At 39.9% G+C, this 25,706-nt stretch overlaps 1 protein-coding gene across 1 annotated transcript in view; it reads left to right on the forward strand.

Annotated features, from left to right (window-relative positions):
- LOC122800133 (guanylate-binding protein 1-like) overlaps positions 1-24,864 on the forward strand; it is a 155,281-nt gene extending 130,417 nt beyond the window's left edge. Inside the window, exon 4 of the mRNA XM_044069653.1 lies at positions 23,898-24,864. Coding sequence (XP_043925588.1) covers positions 23,898-24,040 — 143 coding nt within the window. The 3' untranslated portion in view covers positions 24,041-24,864. The remainder of the gene's footprint in view (positions 1-23,897) is intronic.
- The last annotated feature ends 842 nt before the right edge of the window (positions 24,865-25,706 follow it).

Here is a 25,706-nt window from a genome sequence, read left to right on the forward strand (position 1 = left end):
GTGGTTCTGAGGAACTGCTTGGAACTGAGTAAGATCACCTTTTCTGCTTGGAAGAAGAGGAAAAAGAGGAAAGTGAACTAGCTTCAGTCGTAGACCCAGATATGTCCGCTTCAAAGTCCCCTTTCAGCATGTCTTTCAAAATACGTTTGTTTCTCCATTCAGTTATAGTTCTGGCAGAGAACCTGTGACAAACTGAACAGTTTTCTTTCAAGTGTACAACACCCAAACAGTACACACACCAAACATGCCCATCAGAATTGGGCATTTTTCTCTCACACTTGTGGCACCTCTTAAAACCAGAAGTGCCCTTAGAAGATTTGACAGGAGAGTCAAATTTCTCAGCCATTTTCTTAGAGGGAAGATCTACAAACACACCCAATACACACAGAAAAAAAGGGAACAGTCAAAGATTTATTTATTTATTTATTTTTTTGGTAGAAAGAGAAGGGGATACCAACTATGGTATTCAAGAAATACCTATAAATAGGTATGGGAGAGTACCAACAGTGGTGCGTAAAGAGAAAACTAATTTATGGTAGAATGAAAGGGCAAAATAAAACACACACGTGCTAAAAAGAGAAAGCGAGAGGAGCTGGTAGAAGAATAAAGTATTCAGAAGTAATAAAAGGATAAAATAATGTAGCATTGACAAGATTTATGAAGAAAAACTTACTTTAAGCAACTGCCAAAACTTGAGAGCAGTCATACACATCTGACACATGAAGCGGCAATCTGAGGTAATTTAGAGAGGAGCATTATGGGTAGAGCCTAGCTCGAAAGTTTGGTAGGTGCAAGCTGAAGTAAATGGCTGAGTTGAACTGCAGAATAACAGGTGTGCTGTACCTTTAAAAAGCATTTCCAAGATCTTTTACTTTAATTTTTTTTTATTTGAAGAATGATATTTTGTCAAACATTACATAAATTCAAAATGAAAAACATATGTATACAATTCCTAAACCTATAAATATCAAAACATTATTTAACTATATACATTAGTGTCTATACAGGAAAATGACTACATTTAATTACATTGTGAAGAATGATAAAGCATTTCATAAATCCTTGTCCATTTTTTCAAATATTTCCAATATTTTCATCCAATAGTTATAAAGTGATGTAGGTCTGGTTGTTCTGTTCTTCAGTGTTGATATTTCCATATGACTAACTGTTATGGATCGTTTTTTAAACTCATTGAATGTGGAAGAAGTCGTGCTTTTCCAGTGTATGGTGATAATTTTGCATGCTACTACCATCAGTGTCCATAGTAACTTGAAATTTTTTTTGGCACACAATCCGGGATAGGGGTGTTGAATAAAATCATTGATTTTATAAATTGAAAGTTATCATTGAAGACCATCTGGAAAAAAATAATTTATATTTTTCCAGTACAAGGTGAGCACGACCGGCCTTAGGCATATAGGCGAACTAGGCAACCACCTAGGGTGCCGTACAGCCCAATCACATAAAGGGAGCAATTTTATTTATTTATTTATTTAAATGATATTTTTTTTTTTTTTTTTTTTTTTTTTAGTTATCTAGTCTGGGTTTGTGCTGTTCTCGGCAGTACACTGTCCGTAAAATGGAGCAGCCAGGAGATTCATTTTCTTTTAATTAAAAAACAAAAAAAATTTTTTTTTAAGGACGTTCTTCTTTAAGAGCACCCTCCTTTTATGGCCGCAGATGATGAAAACAGGTCACAAATACCTGCTGTATCTGTGCGACAGATTATGTACGCCTTTGTTTTGGGAACGCGGAATTTGATTTGCAGAAGACGTTGTGTACTGGAGCAAGAATGGACAAGTGAGAGGTAAGGGTATGTGTGTGTATGTATGTGGGGATTATTGAGAGAAAGTAATGTTTGGAAATGTAGTGTACAAGATTTTCAATATGTATTATAACTGAGTTATCTAGTGGCCACTCATTTAAGCTTCAAAACTGATTTGTATTCATTTTCATTGAAATATGCAGAAGAGGGTTACTAAAATGCTGCTGTTGAAATAAAAAAGAGGAGGGTTAGGTATGTAAAGAAAGGTTTAACATTTAATGACTGTGCAAAGTTCAGGAAGGCTGTGAGTAGGGGCTTGACTGAAATTTATTATGTTATCTAATTCAAGAAGGTGGTATGGCCTTGAGAAGAACATAAGTGGGAGAGGGGGCATGTAAGGAGCTGAACAGCAGAATATTTCAATAAAATTTCAGGAAACACTTTTTTTCAGACAGATTGATGAGGCACTGGAATGTTATATTAGAAAATGTAAATATAGGTCAACAGAGGCATCCAGAGGGTCCCATAGAAATGGAAGGTAAAGCAGCAGCTAAGTGCAACAACTCTCTAAGGTTAAATGGCCATATATATTTCTTTTAAGCTTCTTGTATGGCTGTGTGATTTAATTAATTCACTTCTTCAACATATTTGGGTTTAGAAGGGCTATGTGTTGCTGGAGGTGTAGTGTGGGTGTTAACCTTCTCCTCTTGACTGTCTAGCACAATCTTGGGTGCAGAGAGCTTTGATTCTATTTTGGCTATGTAAGTGCATCTCTCGCAGGTTGTAGTGTTGGGTAGTAGGAGGAGAGGATTGTCTGTGTACATGAGGCAGTTGCCACACTGCCCCAGTATGCCCAGATTCACCAGGTGGACAGGAGAAATCACTGGAAGCTGACCCTTGGACATGCCTGTTTAGGTGCTTTTTTGTAAAGTTTAAGAGCTGTTTTCTCTTACCATTGCAAGGTACTTTGCAATTATAGGCTGTTTAGTGCCTGTGATTAATTTCTCCTTATTGACAAGGAGAACTGAGTGCTTGAATCAGTTTCAGGCTTCCTGGTGCTTACTTGTAAAGTTTAAGAGCTGTTTTCCCCTACCTTTGCAAGGTACTTTGCAATTATAGGCTGTTTAGTGCCTATGATTAATTTCTCCTTATTGACAAGGAGAGCTGAGTGCTTGAATCAGTTTCAGGCTTCCTAGTGCTTTCCAGCAGGTTCTAGAGGAAGTGCTAGTCACAGGGGTTCAGATTTTAGTGCTACTACTGAGAAACCAGCTAGTTCTAAGGGAAAATTTGAAGAGCAGACTTTCTGGCTCCTAGAATAGTTTAACTGTAGCCTCGCAGTGCTGCACAAATTGTGAAAAATGTGCAAACACACGTGTTTTTAAGCCAGAAAGATGAAAGGGATAGAAATCAGCCCAAAAAGGCTAATAAAATTACAATTTCAAAGCTGGAAATGGTGCTAATGCAGACTGTAAAAAAAATGCTCCTGGGGTTGTTGGGTCTTGATGTAGAGAAAAGATTTGATAAAGTCAGCTGTGATTTTGCCTTATATTATTTTCATCCTGTCCGTCACAAAATTAAATCAGTTGAAAATGCCAGACATTAGCTTTGCAATTCCAAATGCTAGAAAATACATTGATTCAAAACCTGTTGTGCTATTAATTCTACGTAAATTAGAATAGTATTTAAAACTTTCCCTGATTTGGAGCATTTGTCCGGAATTCTTGAGCAAGAAGTTTAGAGACATGACTGCACTTGCATTCATCTTAGAAAATATTAATCCAGTTTTACATCAGTTTTGTTAGGGTTAAAACATTCTATTTTGATAAGAGGCGTGAGAATGTCAATGTTTTGTAGAAATATAGCTATTAAAAATATTTACTTAAAATATTAAAGTAGCTTTGGGTAGGCTAAAGTGGCTTGTAATTTTTTTAAATTAATTTTATCATTTTGACAATGTTTAAGTTTATACACTTTTTTTTAGATATTCGTTATGGATGTATATGATGGGGAGTACACCTTTAAACAAAAAGCAGATATATGGACTCAGAATGGAGTGGTGGATTGTTTAAACTATTTAAACATTATATTCAGTTGAGGTGATGATCTTCTTTTTTTGGCTTTTCCCAGTTCGGGATCGCCACAGCAGAGCACCTGTCTGCTCATGACTGGCAGTGGAGTTTTACAATGTCGAGTTGCCAGCCCGGTGCCCAACCTTCCACAGAAGGCACACACATGCACGCACTCACACCTAGGGCCAATTTAGAGTGTCCAATCCAATTGTGATGTGGGAGGAAACCGGAGCACCCAGAGGAAACCCACGCAGCCACAAGGAGGACATGCAGACTCAACACAGAAGGCACCCCAGCCGAGGATCGAACTGGAGAACCTCTTGCTGTGAGGTGACAACGCTAACCATTGCACCACTGTGACCACCCATTATATTCAGTTGAGATGATCTGATGAAATTCCAAGTTATGTGGGATGAAAGTGCTCATCAATTTTATTGTTTTCATTGTTTGATTCATGGTCATTTTTTAAAAGTTTTGTAGTCTCTCTTTACTGTCTTGGTTTCATTTTGGAGTTTGTTTGGATCTACCATCTTAACACCTGACTACCTCTGTCTTCAAGCTAGCCTATCACAAATGTAAATATTGTAAATAACTAAAGTGTACTATGTATCCACAATCTTATGCCTGTTTCTCTTGCATGAAGTGAAATTGTAAAGGCTTTTTCTTTTCCTCAATTGTACCTGTAACTAATGTGTGTAGACAAACATTTTGTATCTAAGCTATGTAATGTGGAGCTTATCTCCCTGGGCCTTCACTGAAAATGGGCTCCTTGAGCCCAGTGGACCTCCCCGGTCATCAAACTGGAAGTAAATAAATAAATAAATCTTTTGTGCTTGGGTTTATTTACAGTAGCCATTTGGCCAGGGTTTGATGCTTCCAGTTTCTAAAGGTGCACCATGCACTAGATGTGAGTCTATTTTCAGGAAAAAAGTGTGATTACTCTCTGCAAGGTAGTGTAATGCAAATCAAAAACACCCAATTAGGTTAGACTGCTTCCAGACTCAGACAGTTCAGTAGTAATGCAGACCAGGCATAGGAGAAATGTTTGTGTTTCTCCCTACTTAATGTAGGGTTTCAGGTGGGTCTTCTGTGAAATGTGGCACATCTGTGTGTAGGGTTAGTTTCTGTTGGTGGTGCTTTTGGATTTAAACAGCAGTATAGAGTGGTAAGGACAGGAATGTCCAGTCCTGTGCACTTGTTGTGATAGTACAGAGGTTGAAGAGAAGATAGCATCTAGAGTAAATGTTTACTTCTCTTGCGTTAAGTGAATGTACCTGTGTCTTGTTCAGCTGTTGTCTGTGAATATTTCATTTGTCTTCGCACCAGGTTTAGTTATAAATGGGCGATGTGATCATGACAGTGCTGCTTGCACATCTTTGGTTGCTTGCAAATCTGTGGTTTTAGCAGTTTACCTCTTTCTCAGCTGTCTTATTTTGACTCTAAATTTTGTTCTGTCCCTCTTAATCCCTCCTAAAACTGGCAACTTTTCAAAATAAAGGAGATGAATTACATATAATAAATAATTATGACAATACAACCAAGAAGCATAAATAGGTAGATAGATGAAAAGTGTTTTGCTGAAAAACTAGTGATTAATTTAAAGAAATAGCAAGCAAAGTGAGTAGAAAAATGTAAATGGGTCTCCCTTTGTTTTTTGTCATTGCAGTCCTGTCACAGACAAACCAAAACTTATGTTCAAGGCAGGGGGGAACTGTGAAATGTAACCATCAAAACATTCTTCAATAAATGTCCTGTAATCAAAAGGACAAAGCCTCATATGCCTGGGTGAGTGGTACCTGCCAGCTGATGGCACAGCTTTGGGCACCTGCTGGGACTGCATTATGTCATAAAGTGTGTGTGTGTGTGTGTGCGTGTGTGTGTGTGTGTGTGTGTGTGTGTGTGTGTGTGTGTGTGTGTGTGTGTGTGTGTGTCTTGTATCTCAGCTGGTTCTGATTTTTGATCTTATTACTTGTCAGATGAACAACTCTGGTATTAATTTTGGACTTCATAACTTTCGGAAAATGCTTGGTAATGCAAAACCCATTACAGTAGAAACTTATTTTCATACATTTAAAAAACATTGAAGGAAATACCTGGAGTGGCTTTCATGGGGAGTGATGTATCTGTGGGTATGGCTCAAATAGGGGTGTATCATGAGTATGGTGTGGGTAGGGCTTAAAGGGTGCCAGAGCACTACTTCGCCTAGGGTGCCATTTCAGCTAAGGCCAGCCCTGAAGGTGAGACTTTTACAATCGTAAAAAATAAGTTGCCAGTTGGCTCTTAATTTAATTTGACATCTCCAGCATTTATCTTCACTAGCAAGTAATTTGGCTAATTTATGCGGTGTGTAAAAACTTCTGTTTAAATATCTCCAAGTAAATAACTGCCAATATAGTGACAAAGCTGATTTTTTTGGATGATTTTACTATCATCTTTTTCTCCTCTTCATTAGGAGGGTGGTTGTTTATCTGTGTACATTAATCCCAGAGGTTATCTACATAGTAGACTCTTTTTTTAATAAGTTTATAAATATTAGTCAGGTAACCATTACCTTCATAAGGTTTATTTGTAATTATAATAAAATCACTTCCAAGATCTGTGTGTGCATGTAAATACCAAGCATGTGTTAGCTTCAGTGCCAATTTGAAAGTGCAGCCAGAGTGTTAACATTTATATGCATGATAGCTAGTTTGTATATAAGTTAACGTTACTTTGCCTCGTTTATGATGTGTTTGTATAATAAAGCTGCTTGAACAAGAACCCACAATGTTCTCCTGTGTCTTCCTGACCAGGCGAGCAACATGGTGTCAGAATCAGGATGGCAAAGATTACTCTTCAGAGCCATGAGGTGCAGAGGTAACGGTGAAGGCAAACTAAGTGAATTGAGAGCAAAAAAGGACCAGAAGCAAGCTAAAGGTAAAGAAAATAAGCACAAATTACTTATTTATTAAAAGAGATAAAATGAAGCATTACAAGGGCACAAAACATATTACTAAGCAAACAAATAGCACAGAATGTTTATTAAGCAAAAGAGAAGCATAAAAAAGCTAATTAATCAAATGAAATGTTTGAAATGAAGTTAGTTGATAAAATAAGTATTAGAAAAGTATATAAGGGGTTCAGCACTACCTCATAGTTGTAAAATGAGCATGCTTAAAATAAAACAAGCATGTTTAAAGCAAAACAAGCATGTCTAGAGTTAAAACGAGCACAAGAAAGTATAAAGGGCAAATTAAGAGAGTAAATGAGTAAAATGAATATAATAAAAGGGGCAGAAAAAGGCACATTGAGCATAAATAAAGCAAGGAGACTGCATGTGCTTTGGCAAATTACTGTGTTTTGTCATAAATTACTACTTTGTAGTGACTGAAGCCTTGAATAGCATAACTAGAGTTATTTGAAGTATTTCAAAGTATGTAAAAGTGCTTACAGTGTGTTTATTGCTATGCATTTAATCCAAAGAGTTTGTTGTGTGCAAAGTGCAACTATTTCGTGAAGTGACGTCAGATACAGCCATGTCAAAAAGCGTCTTCTGCATGGGTGTGTCTATTCGCAGAGTGCTGCTATTACAGTGTTTCTTGCACTGTACAGAGCTATTTGACAAAGTACAGCCATTTTAGGAAATTTCAGTGTGCTATGTACGGTTATTCGCAAAGTGCAGTTATTTCAAAGTGTTTCTCACTCTGAGCTTCTGTCCAGTTCATTTGCAAAGTGTAATTACTTTGAAACAGTTTGCTCACAAATTGCAATTACTTCAAAATTGTTTATTTGCAAAGTACAGTTACTTTGAAATGTTTCTTGCCCTCAGTTTCTATTGCCCAGTTTATTCGCACTATGCAGTTGCTTTATATGTTTCTTAAATGATGATAAATGACTTTTACAGTGAAGTAATTTCTAGATAAATGGCTCGTACAGTAAAATAATTTAAAGACAAGTGACTTTTACAGTAAAGTGATTTCAGAGTATTACAGTGCCCAGGAGACTTATTTTGTAAAGTTCCGTTATACAGAGGCTTATTGTGGTATTGCAAGTGCTGGCATAAATTTCAAGCACATGTATATGTGTATGTATAGGTGTGTATGTGTTCGTGCATACTTGTAAAAGTCTTCACTAAGATGTGTTAATATGGCAGCTGGATTTTGAAAGCCACAACCACTTGTATTTGATCAGAATATTGCAGAGAATTGGAGAATATTTGAGCAAGAGTATGATATATTTATACAAGCAGCTTATTCTGATAAAGATGCACTCACCACGGCATTCATTTTGCTAAACCTAGCAGGGTCAGAAGCCACTGTAAGGGAGTGTTCATTTATATATGCACCAGCAGTGTATGAAGGTGAAGGAGAAACTTGTATTGTTGTGCAGGCTGAATCAAGGGAAAACCCAGAGTGTTTAAAGCACAAATTTAGAGAAATGTGTAACCTCCAGACTAATGTTACATTACAGAGTCATTTGTTTTACATGAGAGATCAAAAGCAAGGATAAACGTTTGCAGCTTACATTACTGATGTAAGAAACAAAGCTAAAATGTGTAGGTTTGGTGATTTAAAAGATGAGCTAATAAAGGACAGACTAGTGTGTGGTATTAATAGTGCTGCTGTGAGAAGGATTTTGCTTCATGACAGTGATTTAATGCTGAGCAAAGCCATTGAGATTTGTCAGATCCATGAAGTTACAGAAAGATACACAAGTATGCTTGCTGGTGATAAGACCATGGTTTCAGCAGTTTCCAAAGCTAATGTAGACAGCATGCAACATGTGACTAGCAAAAGCAGGCTTAAGAACATGGCAGCAGCCACTCCTGTGGGACTTCCAGGTAAAACCTGCAGTCTTCTAGCAAATTCCAAGACCAGTTCAGTTAAAGGAGCATGCTCAGTGCAGACACAAGGTTTTCTGGTACAGAACAGATGCTGCTCAGTACAGTATAAGGGTGAATCAGCAAAATCCAACTTAAGCTTTATTGTTAAGTGTCACGGTTGTGGTGCCAACCATGAGTCCAGAAGAGAAAAGTGCATAGAATTTTGTCAGCAATATCACAAATGTAAGAAGTGGAACCATTTTCAAAGATTTTGTAAATCAAGTAGATCTCACACTGTTACAAACAAGGGTCACTCAAAAAACCAAGTTAATCAAGTAAACCTGCAATAGTCTGCTTTCTATGTAGATGGTGTGTCACTGATTGGTGAAAAGATTGATACAGTAGATTTATTGCCAAGAAATAAAGTGTTTTGTACTGTACAGATCAATAGTAAATCCAAAGAGCACAAAGTGGGCACTGGTTCAAAGTGTGATGTTATGTCTGCAGATACTTTTGCAAATGTCAGAGCTGGTGAACAACTAAATGGGACTAGTTGTGCGAAACTCGTTGCTTATGGAGGTGAAGAAATTCAAACTGAAGGCTCAGTAGTACTTTTCATGTTATGTGGCCAAGAACTGTTATAGCCTATTATTCTATGTAGTTCAAAGACCTGTGCAGTCATTATTGGGTCTCAGAGACAGTTTGAAAATGAATCTGCTTTCTTTCACCAAAGAATTTCATCAAATAAGCTCGTGTCCCAGTTCCAGCATACTACTTTTTCAGAGTATGCTGATGTTTTCGATAACAAGTTGGGCAAACTTCCAGTGGTCTATACTACGAAACTAGACCCAGAGATCAGTCCAGTGGCCAGACTAGCAAGAAGAGCTCTGATAGCTATTCAGCATAAAGTCAAAGCTCAGTTGAATAAAATGGTGCAACAAGGTGCAATTTGTCCAGTTACAGAACCTACCAAATGGGTGTCGTCCATGGTAACAGCTCATAAAAAAAGACTCAGATGAAATTAGAATATGCATTGATCCAGGAGATTTAAAGAATGGCATTGAAGAGACTGCATCATCCTATGCATACAGTCAAAGAGGTTGCAGACCTGACACCGAATGCCACTGTTTTTTTCTGTCTTGGGTGCAAAGAGTTCATTTTTGCAAGTGATGCTTGATCACAAATCTTCACTACTGACTATATTCAGTACCCCATTTGGAAGCTATAGATTCCTCAGGATGCCATTTGGAATAAATTCTTCAAGTGAAGTATTTCAGCATGCAATGGAGCAAATGTTTTCAGGTTAATCTTGTGCCATAATGGTAAATGATTTTGGGCAATGGAGAGGCAGAGCATGACAGAAATCATAGAGAGTTCTAGACAGAATGCATCAAGTGAACTTAAAGCACAGTCATCTGAAGTCCAAATTCAGGCTACCGGAAGTCACATATGTATGTCATTTATTTACAAGTATAGGCTTGAGACCAGACCCATCCAAGCAAACAGCCATTCTTGAAATGGCATCACCAGATAATGTGCAAGTTCTGCAATGTTTTCTTGGTATGGTCAACTATTTAGGCAAGTTTATACCAGACTTCAGTGAATTTACAGTGCCTTTGAGAGACCTCACATGTAAAAATGTTACATGGTCATGGCTAGAACAGCAGCAGAAAGCATTTGAAGTTCTTAAGCAGAAAAGTGCTACCCCACCAACATTAAAGTACTATGATGTCAACAAACCAGTAACTCTTTCCTGCGATGCTTAAAATTTTGGTTTAGGTGCAATTATTCTTCAAGAAGGCAGGCCAGTAGCCTACGCATCTAGAACACTAACCCAGACTGAGATGCAGTATACTCAAATTGAGAAGTAACTTTTGCATTCAGCTCCAGCATGATTACAAAGAATGATGCTTAAATTGCAAAATTACAACAAAATAGTCTATACGAAAGGCAAACTTTTTTATCTGGCTGATACCTTATCCAGATCACCCAGAAATACAACAGAACAGCTTGATGCAGAGAATTTTGACTTGATGTCATGGAAGTGTGTAATTTTTTTACCACAAGACTGATCCAATTTTGCAAAAGCTCAATCACTATATCAGCATTGGATGGTTGTCAAAGCAGTGTACCATCCGATGTGCAACCTTACTTTTCTTACAGAGATTATGGCATTATTTTTAAATTGTCTTTCCTGCTGCCATACAACAGTATATCCAAATTTTGCATTGTGGTCACCCAGGTTCCAAATCTACTAAGGGAAGGGTGAGAGGACTTGTGTTTTGGACTTCTCTAGTGAAAGACATTGACAGAGCACTTTCTTCCTGTTCAGTATGTAATAGTACAAAGCCACATTTGCAAAAAGAGCCATTTCAGCTAAGTAAAGTCCCTGAACTAAACTACCTTGGTCAATAGTAGCTACTGACATATCCGAGTGGAACAGTCAACATTACTTGGTACTGGTAGACTCTTATTCAAATCGGTTTGAGATCGATCTTCTACCTAATCTAAATTCTACTACAGTTATTACTAAGTTGAAATGCCATTTCTCAATCCATGGCAGTCCACAGAAATTAATCTCTGACAATGGTACCCAATTTTGCAGTCAACTGTTTCAGAAATTTGCAAGAGAGTGGGACTTCATACATGTTACTAGTAGTCCAGAGTATTCGTAATCAAATGGACTTGCTGAATGTGAGTACAGAGTGCAAAGCAATTATTTGTGAAGTCAAAGCGTGATAATACCAATTTTTTTTAATTTACTCAATCTCAAAAACATACCCTGTGATGATATACTTGGCTCACCTGTGCAGAAACTTCTATCCAGGCAAACCAGAACAACATTGCCTATCAGTTCTAGATTATTGAGGTCAAAAGCTAAAAACAACAAAGCCATTAGAGCCCAGTTATCTAAAAAGCTTTCTTTTCAGAAGTCCAGCTATGACAAACAGAGCAGATTTCTTTGTCAATTGAAAGAAGGAGAGATAGTGAGGATACAAACAGTGAAAGGTTTTGACCGATTGATCAAGTAATGAGTATATGTGCAGAGCCGAGATCCTGTTTTGTTAAATCTGAAAGTGTGGAGTACAGGAGAAATTGCAGACACCTTATTCCTGTAGCAGAACCAACATCACAGCATTGTTCCTGTGATAAAGACTCTAACTCTGAGCAATCCAGATGATATTCCTGTTCCAGAATGTGTCTTGACTCCTGATACTGTTCTGGCAGATGGTCCCAAGGTTCCTAAGATTGAAAAGTCAGCAGAGACAATCCCAGTTGCTAAATCAGATCCCAAATTGTATGTCACATGATATGGTCACATTTCAAAGCCTAGTGTGAAATACACAACAACTTGGACAGTTGTGTATATATATATATATATATCTACGGAGCTTTGTACTTTAATATTTATTATTTATTTATTGACATTTGTTAACCAGGAAAGTCCACTGGGTCAAGGACCATTTTCACTGTAGGCCCAGGGAGAAAAGCTCTGCAATAAACAATAAAAATCTATACAGATGACATCATTTTTTTTAAAATGGCAAAACAGTAAGCAAAAGTTAAAGGTTATAACAAATAGAGATAGAAAAAAATTAAAACATTAATATAAAATATAAGGCTTATTAATATGAATCAGAAACTTGTATAAACATATGTAACCATTGGTATTGTAGTACAAGCAATTGACTTGTTTCCTTTGGCGTTATATGAAACAAAATGAGAAGTTATGTACCTACCATAACGTTCCATGTTAGTTGTCTTCTCTCGCCTTCTTTCTTGCTGGATGGGACCTTGGGTTTGGAGCCGATCCTCGGCTCCGACTCAGCCTATACTAAAGCTCGAGAGCTAATTTTACCGGCTCGAGGCAACCCTATATCCCATGATGCTAGGCAGTAACTACCCAGATCTCGTTTGGTAGCTGAAAAAAAAAAATAGCCAATTTAGTCTCCCCACTCAGGAGGAGAAGGAGAAAGGAGAAACTCCCCAAATGTCACTATCTGAAGCAGTAGCTACCCCAGGGCAACCTGTTTGGGCTTAAAATAGTGCAAGGTAAGGCCCCTTAGAAGAAGGGGAAATCCTTTCGGTCTGTCCAGGCTAGGGGGATGGTGGGCGGGATGCAAGAAAGAAGGCGAGAGAAGATAACTAACATGGAACGTTATGGTAGGTACATAACTTCTCAATGTTAAGTTGTCAATCTCGCCTTCATTCTTGATGGATGGGACCGCGTCCCTAGCACCTTCATCCTGGGTGGCTCATTGGAACAGACTCTTGAGAACGGTGGAACTAAAATTTGCCCTGTTTCTGGAGGCCATGTCCAATTTGTAATGTGTAATGAAGGTATGAGGAGATGCCCATGTGGCTGCCGCACAGATAGTGTCTATTGATAATCTAGCTTGAAAGGCTGTTGATGTAGCCAATGCTCTGGTTGAATGGGCTCTTGGCCTAGAAGGCAATTCTTTACCTCTGAGTTCATAAATACTGGTAATCATAGAAGACAGCCACCTAGACAGGGTTACTTTGGATACCGGAAGGCCCTTTTTACTTTCTGCATAAGATAAAAAGAGTTGATCAGATTTCCTGATTTGTTTAGTTCTGTCCAGATAGTAGCAGAGCTGACGATGAACATCCAGGCAATGCAGTTTTTGCTCCGCCCTGTTTGAATGATTAGGGAAGAAAACTGGAAGATCAATAGATTGATTTAAATTTGTCTGGGAAGCCACCTTGGGTAAAAAAGACAGGTTAGTTCTAAGAGAAACTCTGTCTTTGTGGAAAACTAAATAAGGAGGACGAATGCAAAGGGCATAAAGTTCAGATACTCTCCTAGCAGATGTAATGGCAACTAGGAAGAGCATCTTCCAGGAAAGTAACTTCAAAGAACAGGAAGCCGCAGGTTCAAAGGGAGGGAGAATCAAGGATGTTAAAACTAAGTTTAAATCCCACTGTGGTGGGGGTTCTTTGATTGAGGCCTGAGTAAAAGATACCTCTGAGGAATGCTTTGCAAAGCTTATGGGACATGATGCTGGAGTCCGACAGGCCTATGTGAAAATTTGAAATGGCTGCTAACTGAACTTTTACTGTGGAGGATGAAGATCCTGAATGAAAAATTTCAGCTAGGAAATCTAAAACCGAGTGTATTGGAGCAGTGAAGGGATCTATATTCCTAGCCCTTGCCCAGAAGAAAAAACACTGCCATTTACTAGCATAGATCCTTCTGGTGGAAGACTTAAGGGAAGCTACGATAATATCACGGACAGAATTTGAGATCATGGGAAGCCTGGCTAGGGATGGAAGTGGAGCAACCAAGCTGTGAGGTTGAGAGATTGGAGGGATTGGTGCAGCTGCCCTGACTGATGGGTCAAAAGATCTGGCACTGGATCCAGATGCCAAGGCTGCTCCAAAAGATAACGATGCAGGAACGGGAACCATATCTGTCGAGGCCAATAAAGGGCAATGAGAATCATCTTGGCTCTCAAGGCGGTAGCTTTCTGAATTATCTGTGTGATTAATGGGAAGGGAGGAAAGGCGTATAGAAGTCCCTGAGGCCAATTGTGGACTAGAGCATCTTTGGGGGATAGCCTGGAAGGGGGAAGAGGGTGAAGAAGTCGAGGCACTTGCTGTTTTGTGGTGTTGCAAAAAGATCGCAGCAAGGAAACCCCCACTTGCGAAAAATTTCCTCCGTCACAGATTGCTTGAGAGACCACTCGTGGGGCATGAGAATAGCTCTGCTCAGCCTGTCCGCTATGATGTTGGACTTCCCAGGGATATGCGTTGCTATCAGAAACCGCTGAGAAGAGATCGCCCATTGCCAAAGTCTGAGTGCTTCTCGACACAGGGGATAGAACTTGGTTCCGCCCTGTTTGTTGATATACCACACTACGGACATATTGTCCATTTGAATTGCAATAGTCCCCAGGGGAAGAGAGTCTTGGAGGGCTTGCAACGTTAAAAGCACTGCTCTCATCTCCAGGACGTTTATGTGCAAGTGGCATTCCAAAGGTTGCCATGTGCCATGGAGTGTCCTGCCCTGAAAATGCCCCCCCCACCCGATCAGGGAGGCGTCCGACGTGACCGTGGCGACCGGGGGGTGGAGGAATAAATGGTCTGCCTTGAAGGACTTGAGGGGAGACCATCCACCAAGACAGATGTTTCTTGCAAGATAGAGTGATTAAAGTCTTGTGTGTCATAGGAAGCTGTTGAAAGGACCACTGGGAGAAAAGCATCCACTGGAGGAGCCACATGTAAAAGTGGGCAAGGGGAAGTAGCGTGATGGCTGCCGCCATGAGACCTAACACTTTCAGATCATACTTGGCCTGAATTCTGTTGCTCTGAAGGAGAACGTGAACATGATTTTGAATATCTAAGACCCTCTGCTCTGTTAACTTTGCTGAAAGCTGTACAGTGTCCAAGGTGGCGCCTATGAAGGTACTAGACTGACAAGGCGACAAGGCAGACTTTTCGAAATTTATGGAGATACCTAGCCCTTTGCAAGTTTGGATGGTATAGTCTCTGGCCAGAAGAAACTGATGCCTGGTGGTGGCAGTAAGGAGCCAGTCATCTAGATATGGAAAAACGTGGAATCCCTGACTTCTGAGATGAGCATTGACCACTGCCATGCATTTGGTGAACACTCGGGGGGGCTGTAGTGAGACCAAAGGGCAGGGCCCTGAATTGATAGTGACTGGCCCCCAGCCGGAAATGGAGAAACCTTCTGGAGCGCCTGTATATTTTGATGTGATAGTACGCATCCTGAAGATCCACTGGGCACATCCAATTGTCCTTGCCCAGAAGGGGTAGAATGGACTATAGCGTGACCATCTGGAACCTCGTTCTTTTTACAAACTTGTTTAGTTTGCTGAGATCCAATATTGGCCTCCAGTCCCCTGTTTTTTTTTGGTACCAAAAAGAACTTTGAGTAGACTTCGGATCCTAGTTGGTCTGCTGGGACTGGCTGGATGGCTCTCTTTGTTAGCAGCTTTGATATTTCTAGTGCTGCTTGTTCCCTTAGACTGGGTGGAACGTCTGGGAGGGACCCTTTTTGTAGAGTTGGGGTTTGGATAAAGGGGATTTTGTAACCCTTGGGTATGATTGACTGCACCCATTTGTCTTGAGTGAGGGAGAGCCAGGCTTGTGGGTGCAGCGATAATCTTCCCCTGACTGCCTCTGAAGATGGACAGTCGGGCAGCACCTCAGGGATGCTGGAAGGGTTTGTCAGAAAGAGGTTCTCTGCTACCCTGATTCTGCGGACCCCCTCTGCCTCTTGGACGGCATCTGTTGTTGTTGTTCCCCCATCTGCCTCTAGGGGGAAACTGACCTCTTGCGTCAGGCGTGACTCCTTGTGATTTGTGGAACAACATTTTTCCACCCTTTTGACCCTTAGGATATGGTGTAGATGGGGTTGAAAAATGGACTCCTATGGCAGAAAGAGTCTTGCCATCTTGTTCGCATCTGGTCAAGGTATCTTTCACTTGAGGTCCAAACAACGCTGAACCATCAAATGGGAGTTAGTGAAGGACACCTTGAAGGGGTCTGCGAAGTTGCAAAGCCGCATCCAGGTGTGACGCCTTAAAGCCACACCTGTGCCTGCGGCCCTACTCGCTCCATCGGCTGAATAGGAAATAAGCCGCATGGGGGAGTTGACAGTGGAATTCAGGGTTCCTAGCTGCGAGTTGATTTTTTCCTGAGACCCAGCAGCTGATGGATCCTGTAGAACCTCACCCAGTTCTTTGAGAATATCTCTTTGAAGACGGGTGAAGTGGCATAAGTAATTCAGCGAACGCATGGCAAAGGTCGCTGACGAGAACATCCACTTGCCGTACCTATCCATAGACCTGGAATCCTTATTAGGCAGATGGATAGGCACTGAAGGATCAGCCAGTTCCTTCTTGGTGGCTGCAGCCACCACCACCATGGCATCAACTGGGACACCCTTAGTTAAAAATTGCTTATCCAAGGGGGCTGTGATAAATTTGGAAGGCCTCCGTGGGGTGGGTTCCATCGAATCAGGGGCCGTCCATGCCTTCCGCACCACCACTTCCATAAGGGGGTCGAAGGGCGGAGACACCCAGGAGGTGGAAGGGCGAGAACCAAACGCCTCTAGGTAAACCGACTCGTCCTCGGAAGGATTAAGGATAGACCAGTTCCCCCTCTGTTTGAGGATTTCAAGGATGTCAGAAAAGGAGACATCCTCAGAGGAGGGCCTTGGGGACCCTTCCGACTCATCCAAGTCTGTATCAGATGTGATGGACTCAGGGAAGTCCACATGCTTCCTCTTACATGTCCTCTTACATGGGGGTTCACCTGACGGATCAGGAGAAGCCTCGGAAGAGGAGGATATTCCCAGTGGGGAAACCTGAGGTGTTGGATCTCTATGGCCGGGGGCGAGAGAGTGGGAAGAGACCTCAGCAGGCACTACAGTGGGAGGAGCTGATGTAGCTGACCGTAGAGCAGGCACTGGGGCCAGTACGCTCCTCATGCCGTCGAAGGTGCCCCTATCAGGTAGGTTAGAGGGCTCCTGCTCCGAAGAGCTAGGAACCCCAGCCGGCATCGACAGGGATGGCTCCGAAGCCGATGTCTGGGCCGAACTCACCAACGCTGATGCTCCGAGAGGGAGAACGAGGTCAGACAAGGGTCCAATGCCACTTGCCCCCTCGGAGCCAGCGAGGAAGTCCAAATGCCCGGATCCCTCCAAGGAAGGCACCATGGACGAGATCGGAGCAGATGGAGCCGAAGGGGGAGGTATCAGCTCCGACGTCACGATGGTCGCAGCTCTGAGAAACTCCGGCTCCGACTCAGGGGTAGAGTCGAAGGAGGAATCATAGGTTGTATGGATGTAGCCACTGTCTGATGGGATGGGCTATGAAGCATTTGGGCCAGTGCCTGAGACTTTAACAGTCTGCTGACCACCCTCTCAAGGTCATGGTCGGAAAGCCTGGAAGACAGAGAGGAATGGCTCCGATGGCTCCGCTCCGAGAGTAAAGGCGATCTCGGAGCCGAATGAATAGATTCCAGAGATGGAGATCTAGACCTCTTACGTGTGGAGGATACCGAGACTGGTGGAGCCGATGGAGCCATAGACACGTCGGCTCCAGCCGGAGCCGATGCAGGAAGCTGCGATACAGACGTATCGGCTCCAGCCAGAGCCGATCGTATCACAGAAGATGAGCCACCAGCCGAAGGCTTAGAGCATGGAGCCAACGGTTTGGATGGCTTCAAAAGCTTCCCCGGCAAAGACTTAGCCGGGGAACCTTCAGGCTTTAATAAGCCCCTCAAAATCAACTTATTCCTGCGCTCCTGCAGGACTCTTGGGCTGAATGCATGGCACACAGAACAAGAGTCCTGCAGGTGCAGGGGTCCCAGGCAATAAACACAAGAAGTGTGACAGTCTGTCAGCAACATCTTCTGACAGCACGAGTCACACTTCTTGAAGCCTGAGACCTTCATGTCTTTCGACACTATACTGTCGAAAAAGGTTAAGATTCTGAAAGTTAGAATCTACACACACACACTCAAACAGACAAGGGATAGTTAGTAAGAACCACACACACAGCTAAGAATCCCTGGAAGGGACAGAGAAAAAAATGGAAGGGCCTAATGCCTAACCTAGGGTGAGGAGTATAACTTGGGATAAGGGATTAAACAGAGGGACTAAATGGGAAAAAGGTAGTAATAAAGATAAAACTAGCCTTTTAGACAAAATAAGGGGAATCTAAGAGAGAAAAACTAGAAATGTTCTTAAATTTCTTACTGACCTGTGGAGCTGGTAAAAATAGCACCTCGCTAGCGAAAGCAGCAAACGAGATCTGGGTAGTTACCGCCTAGCATCATGGGATATAGGGTTGCCTCGAGCCGGTAAAATTAGCTCTCAAGCTTTAGTATAGGCCGAGTCGGAGCCGAGGATCGGCTCCGAACCCAAGGTCCCATCCAGCAAGAATGAAGGTGAGATTGACAACTTAACATCAAAAGAACTAAAAATCATGGCAGTTCGTTGATGAAGAAATGGTTGCAGCAGTAGATAGCAGTAATAGAGCTAATGCTGTCTGGGTAGAAATTTATTTTGAGACTATGGAGCTGGCTTAGAAATTAAGTAGACCTGGTTTTGTGGTGTTTTTTTGATTGATATTGGCATTTGTGGTTGTCAAGGAAATAGTTTTTTAATATTATTTTGTATGTCTTTATGCAGTCTATTTGGGTAATATGGGAGGGTAGTGAGTTCCATTTTTTAGCAATGCTATGTGAGAACAGGCATTGTCCAGCACTTTTATTGGGCTTTGTTACACTTAGAAGTAATTTATTGGAGGATCGAAGAGTGCATGAAGGAACATAACTTTGTAGTATTGATGACAGTGCTGGGCAGTTATTTGTTCTATAAATTAGTTTATGGGCTAGCATTAGCTGAGTTTTGCAAAGATGGTTAGCGAAATCCAACCAGTTCAGTTCATTGATTGCTTGGCAATGGTGTGAGAGGGGTTAGGCTTTCCCCCGAGGCAAATTTTGCTATTTATAGTAATATGACTGAAGCTTGTTGCTGAGGGAAGAGTGGAAGTTAATAAAGATGGTGCTACCATAGAGTAAGGTAGGAATTAGTAAGGTACTTGCCAGTTTTGTTTTGGTGTTATTGTCCATGTAAAGTTTATGATGATAAAGTTTGCCAAGTTGAAAGTGTGTTTTCGTTATTGTGTTTTGATGTGTGTTTCAAAGTTGAGCTTGTCATCAATTGTAATGCCTAGTAGTTTGGCAGATTTTACTATTTCTATTTCAGTTATGTCTTTAGCATAGATTTTGAAGTCTATATCTGGTGCTTTTGAAGAGAAGAATAGAAGTTTTGTTTTTTGGCAATTAGCAGCATTTGAAAGTTGTTTAGCCAAGATTCAATCTGTATGTAGGCATTTTGAGTAGCTGAGAGTAGGTCAGAGAAATTGTTTGAGGTAGAGATTATAGTTGAATCGTCAGCGTATTGAATAATCTTACCTAGTTGTGTGACTTTGTGGGGGTCATTAATAAAGATGTTGAAAAGTAATGGACCCAGAATGGAATCCTGTGGGACTCCTATGTTGTTTGACAGGTAATCAGATTGAATGTTTTGTCACTTTACAGATTGCTGTCTATTATTAGGTATGATGTAAACCAGTTGAGGGATGTGGAGCCACAGCCAACTTTAGTCAACAGGGTCAGATGTTTAGTATGTGAAACTGTGTCAAAAACACACTTCTCAAGTATTTTAGATAATGGAGAAAGTATAGAAATGGGGAGATAGCTTGAGAGGTCATGAGAGTTTCCGCCTTTATGTAGGGGAGTGATAATAGAGTTTTTCCATAGATGTGGAATATAGCCTTCTATGAGAGAGCAGTTTATAAGAATACTTACTGGATATGCAATTAGATTTGCAGCTAGTTGCAAGTATTCTGGGGGAAGGTTATCTGTGGAAAGAGAGCAGGGTTTGAGTTTTTTTAGTAGTTTACATATAAGGGATGTGGGTACAGGTTGGATAGAAAATGAATGAATTGTGGGAGCATTGGCATTTTTGTCAGGAAGAACAAGTGATTTGCCAGTTTGTTTGGAGTTGTATGTATTTTGGGAGTGTGGGTTTGGGTTTGTTGGGGAGACTTTGATTACGTTTTGAATGGTGGTAATGAAGTGAGTATTGAAGTCGTGGGAGATTTGCTGAGGGGTCTTATCAGGCGCGGGAGGTGCGGGAGATGGATTTTGAATAGTGCCAGGATTAAGAAGGATGGAGACCGACTTCCAGAATTTCCTAGGATTGTTTTGAAGAGATGTTACCCTAGAGGAAAATAGTTTCTTTATCTTGTATTATTAGTTTTTTGGCTCTATTTCTTAGTTGTTTGACGTTAGTTTCATTTTGTTGTGTTCTATCTTTTTGCCAAGCTTTCCAAGCTTTGTCTCTTTGGAGGATACATTGTTTAGTTATTTTTGTTAGCCATGGGGCATGATTTACTTTTGTTTGCTTGATATGTATGAGGGCTAAGCTATTAAGTGTATCTAAGAAGAGATTATTAAAGTAATTAACTGTTTTATCTAGGGGAAGAGTGTTTAGTGGGAGCCAGTTAAGGGTTTTTAGAATGCTTGAGAATTTATTTTGGTCAGAGTGGGTGAGATTTCTGGATGTTTTATAGGAGTGAGTCTTGACTATATGTGGGTGGGTGTATGCTGGGAGGTGGTCACTTAGTATATTGGATAGGGTTCCAGAGTTAGAGTAGTTGTGCGGGTGAGTAACTAATATCCAGTCTAAGATGGATTCTGAACCTGTAGATAGGCCGTGGGTGGGAGTATTGTTAAGCTAAGTAAAGCTGTGCAAATTTATACTGTTGGCTGGGGAGTTGGAGGTAAAATTTTGACAGTTAATATTTGTATTTCCTAGGATTATAGTCTCATTTGATATGTTTAGGTTTATCCATGATGAGAATTCTTCTAGGAGGGGAATGTTTGGCCTGGAGGATGTAGACTACCACAATAGTTAGGGTATTATTGTTGTTTAATTAAAGAGTTTTTATGAGAAATTCTTGGTTTTGAAAGGCAGGGGCTGGTTTGGGGTAGGGAGTGACATTTAGGGAATCTTGGTATATTTATGCAATGTATAATTGCATGATGTTTATTCCTGTGTAAATTGCATATTTATCAATACCATTGACAATGCCTGACTCATTTCTCAAAGATGGAGGATTTAGAATAACAGGTGTGCTGTGTCTTTAAGAAGCATTTCCAAGATCTGTGTGTGCATATAAATACCAAGACCATGTTAGCTTCAGTGCCATTTTGAAGGTGCAGCCAGAGTGTTAACATGTATGTGCATGATAGCTAGTTTGTATACAAGTTAACGTTACTTAGCCTCATTTATGATGTGTTTGTATAATAAAGCTGCTTGAACAAGAACCCATGATGTTCACCTGTTTCTTCTTGACCAGCGACAGAAACTGAGTCCACAGTCAAGGATTACATGAAGACTGACATCAGATCACATATTTTCAAGCTTGACCTGGGTGTGGTACAGTGTTTCAAAGTAAAACGGAAACAGAGTATTGGGAACATGGCTAATACACAGTGTACATTATAAAAATAGCACACACTGCAGCACTAACAACAACTCTGAGGGCAAACACAGATGTAAAGATCTAACATTAAAATAACCCTTTTTCAGGTACATGCCATTACTATGTGTGTGCTCAGTATTTGAAATTAATAATTTTAAACACATTCAGTATTTGTTTCTACACTGTGGATTCCTTTTACCTATCCTAGCTTCTCACAGGTCACACACCTCAAAATATTAAGGGAATTTATTTAACTGCAACTATATGTAAAATAATTCTATACTTTGTTTATATTTGACCACAGGGAGAACATGCAGACTCCTCAGAGAAAGCATCCCAACCAAGAATCAAAGAAGCAGAGAAATTGAACAGGAGAACCTCTTGCTGTGAGGTGACAATGCTAACTACTCCACCACCGCGGCCTTAGTCACAAATCACTCCTGACACTCTTCTCCACAGGCTCCACCCTGCCTGCACTCTCTTCTTCACCTCTCTTCCACACTGACCATTACTCTGAACTATTGATCCCAAGTATTTAAACTCATCCACCTTTGCCAGCTCTACTGCCTGCAGGTTTACCATTCCTCTGTCCTCCCTGTCATTCACACATACATATATTCTGTCTTAGTCCAGCTGACCTTCATTCCTCTCCTCTGTAGAGCATATCTCCACCTCTCCAGAGTCTCCTCAACCTGTTCCCTACTCTCACTACAGATCACAATGTCATCCGGAAACATCATAGTCCACAGGAACTCCTGTCTGATATCATCTGTTAATCTGCCCATCACCATTGCAAATAAGAAAGGGCTCAGAGTTGATCCTTGATGTAATCCCACCTCCACCTTGAACATATCTGTCACTCCTACTGCACACCTCACCACTTGTCACAGTGCCCTCATACATATCCTGTACCACTCTTACATACTTCTGTGCCACTCCCGACTTACTCATAGAATACCACAACTCCTCTCTAGGCGCCCTGTCACATGCTTTCTCTAAGTCCGCAAAGACATAATGCAGCTCCTTCTGACCTTCTCTATACTTCTTCATCAACACCCTCAGAGCAAATATCGCATCTGTAGTGCTCTTTCCCGGCACAAAACCATACTGCTGCTTACTAATCATCACCTCCCTTCTTAACCTAGTTCCACTACTCTTTCCCATATCTTCATGCTGTGTCTGATCAATTTTATCCCTCTGTAGTTACTATAGGTCTGCACATCACCCTTATTCTTAAAAATTGGTATCAGTACACTTCTTTTCCACTCCTCAGGCATTCTCTTACTTTCTAAGATTTTGTTAGTTAAAATCCCCACTGCCATCTCTCCTAAACGCCTCCATGCTTCCACAGGTATGTCTTCTAGACCATCTGCATATAACATGCATTTTTGCTCTTTATACTTTTACCCATTCACCAAATGGGGTAAATTACAGGAGATTGTATAGACTTTCAGAACAATGAGTATCAGTTAGATATGCTGTTATATGATATTTTGTTAGTGTACAATTTGCTATAGCTTGCATTGTACAGGATGGCCCAAGTGCAGAACTCACTTTCAGCAAAATATGGCTGCCAGTTATATTTCAATGCCACAAACAAAATGTAAGTGCCGTTCCTCAGAGGTTGTTACTTATTTTCTTTAAGGGGAAAGTACTAACACCATATTTGGTTTGGGAATGAATAGTTAGTATAAGAGAAGCTGTGTCTCTGTATGATAAAGCCATCAAACATTGAAGTCTTGCTGTGAATGGTCAATGTACTGAAAAGTGTACACAGTACTGTATGCAGCAAAAGATCCTCTCATGATTACATAAGGATTAGTTATAGGTGATTTAATAATTAAAGGGCCTGACTTGTATTTGTAAGGTATCTAAATTATGCTTTCTCTTTTGTGTTTTCCCAGAGCATGGATGGACCGTCTTATACTAAAACATCCATTGATGCATGTATTTTGTGAGTTTCACATGTACTGCATGTAAGATCTGATGAGATTGAAAAATCTCATGAAAATGTATGGTTTGGAATGTAGCATTATTTGTATTTGCTCTGGAGACGAGTCTAAAAATGCCAAAATGATTCATTGATCCTGCCTTATTATGATATTACAGAACAAACTTGCTTAAGGTAATGTAACAGAATACATTTATTAGTATCATGGACCCTTGGTCACAACCATGACACACATGTGCTGACATATGTTTTGTTTTAACAGATGTAAAACAAAGAATGGCTGAAATTCAAATGCAGAATAAAGTAATGGCTGAACAAATGGCAGTTACTCAGGAAATGTTGAAGATGATGGAAAATCATGGAAAAAAATATCAATTCTTTGATAAAAATAATGGAAGAAAATAGAAAAAGATATGAGGAGGAAACTTTGCATTACTATAGGAAAAGAGTGAAGGAGCTGGAGGACAGAATTTATAAGCTAGAAAATAAGTCAAGCTGTTTTACTTCATAAAACTGCATTCAGAACAATTAAAAGTTATATTTACTTTATTTTATGCTCAGAATAATTGTAAATAAAGCTTACATTTACATAGCTATCTACTGTAGCTGCCACTGCCTTTACATTCAGTATGTTTCTGCTTCCTTCGTGACACAGCGTACCTTGTTAGCCAAAAGCATATTTTTTTTCTGTGGAACACATCATTATCAACTGGCTTCAACTTGACTATTTAGTCTTTCTGTGCTGCAAATTAAAATATTAGCAGTTGTGAACTTGGGCATATGATAATTTTACTAGTCACAGTATATTGTTTATGATATTCATTTTGAAAAAGATCTTGTCTTCATCTCACCATCTCTTCATCACATATAAATGATTGGGTATATTCCTTTTATCTGAGGGGAAGCTTGTCAAAAGATATATAATCAGCTTCCTTATTTTTGTCTTCCTCTAATCAAATTGTTAAAGATATCAATACCCAATTGATCAACCACTGTCAGGGACAGAGGGAGAACAGCTCTATAAGAAGATACCAAACTGCTAACATATCTCCAAGACAGTGTGGTCTTTGATTGGTTTACATAAACAGCAGTAAGTGCAGGGTTCATACCTATCAGTTATCTATGATTTTGTAGAACACTTCTGATTTTATCTCATATTTTTCCCTTGACCAAAAGATTTTCAGGTAAATCACTGTGAATTACTGTCCGACAGAAATGCCAAGTATTAGAACTGCATATTTGCTGTTATTCAGAAAATTATGGCTACCCTGTTCATAAAATATGTCAGTTATAATGAGTTTAAATGATGTAGTTTCTTGTAGTAAGTAAATGTCTTATTTTAGAAGGCATAAAAAATGAAACATTTATTTAAATGTTTTGGAAAATCTACTTAGTAGCAACATAATAATCTGTGTTAAAAATTTGTGTCCCAAACATATACTTTACTATAACTCATTTAATTCATCTGATTGACAAACATAAATAATCTTATAACTCTATTCTGGAAGAAATGTCATGTGATATATTTTGAAGCAGTAGGTTAGCATGATTGTAAAATCTGGTTACTAATATGTGTTTGCTGTGCATTATTTTGTATAAAGCAGACAGATTTATTCTAGGAACAGCAAATAGGATACTGCTCTACAAAGACACAACTCAGTGAGATCATATATATATATATATATATATATATATATATATATATATATATATATATATATATATGTGTGTGTGTGTGTGTGTATGTATGTATGTATGTATATATGTGTATGTGTATATGTGTGTGTGTGTGTGTGTGTGTGTGGGTGTGTGATGGCTTTTTTTTTTTTAGGTAACGCAGGTGTTTCTGAGAATCTGCATAACTATGCAATATGATTTATAATAATTTTTATGAATACAATATTTAACTCTATTGACAATAATGAGTTTAAGTAAATGCTCATATACAAACAATTCAAGATTTTTGGAAGCTGTTGATAGAATTCACATGACAGAAAATAGATGCATCTTAATGCATGTAATGTCTGAATCATATTAGCCAAAGTTTTTGATTTAAATGAATGTTAGAACA

This window comes from Protopterus annectens, chromosome 4.part0, assembly GCF_019279795.1.
Source record: "Protopterus annectens isolate FY-2018-M chromosome 4.part0, PAN1.0, whole genome shotgun sequence".
Taxonomy (NCBI): domain Eukaryota; kingdom Metazoa; phylum Chordata; order Ceratodontiformes; family Protopteridae; genus Protopterus; species Protopterus annectens.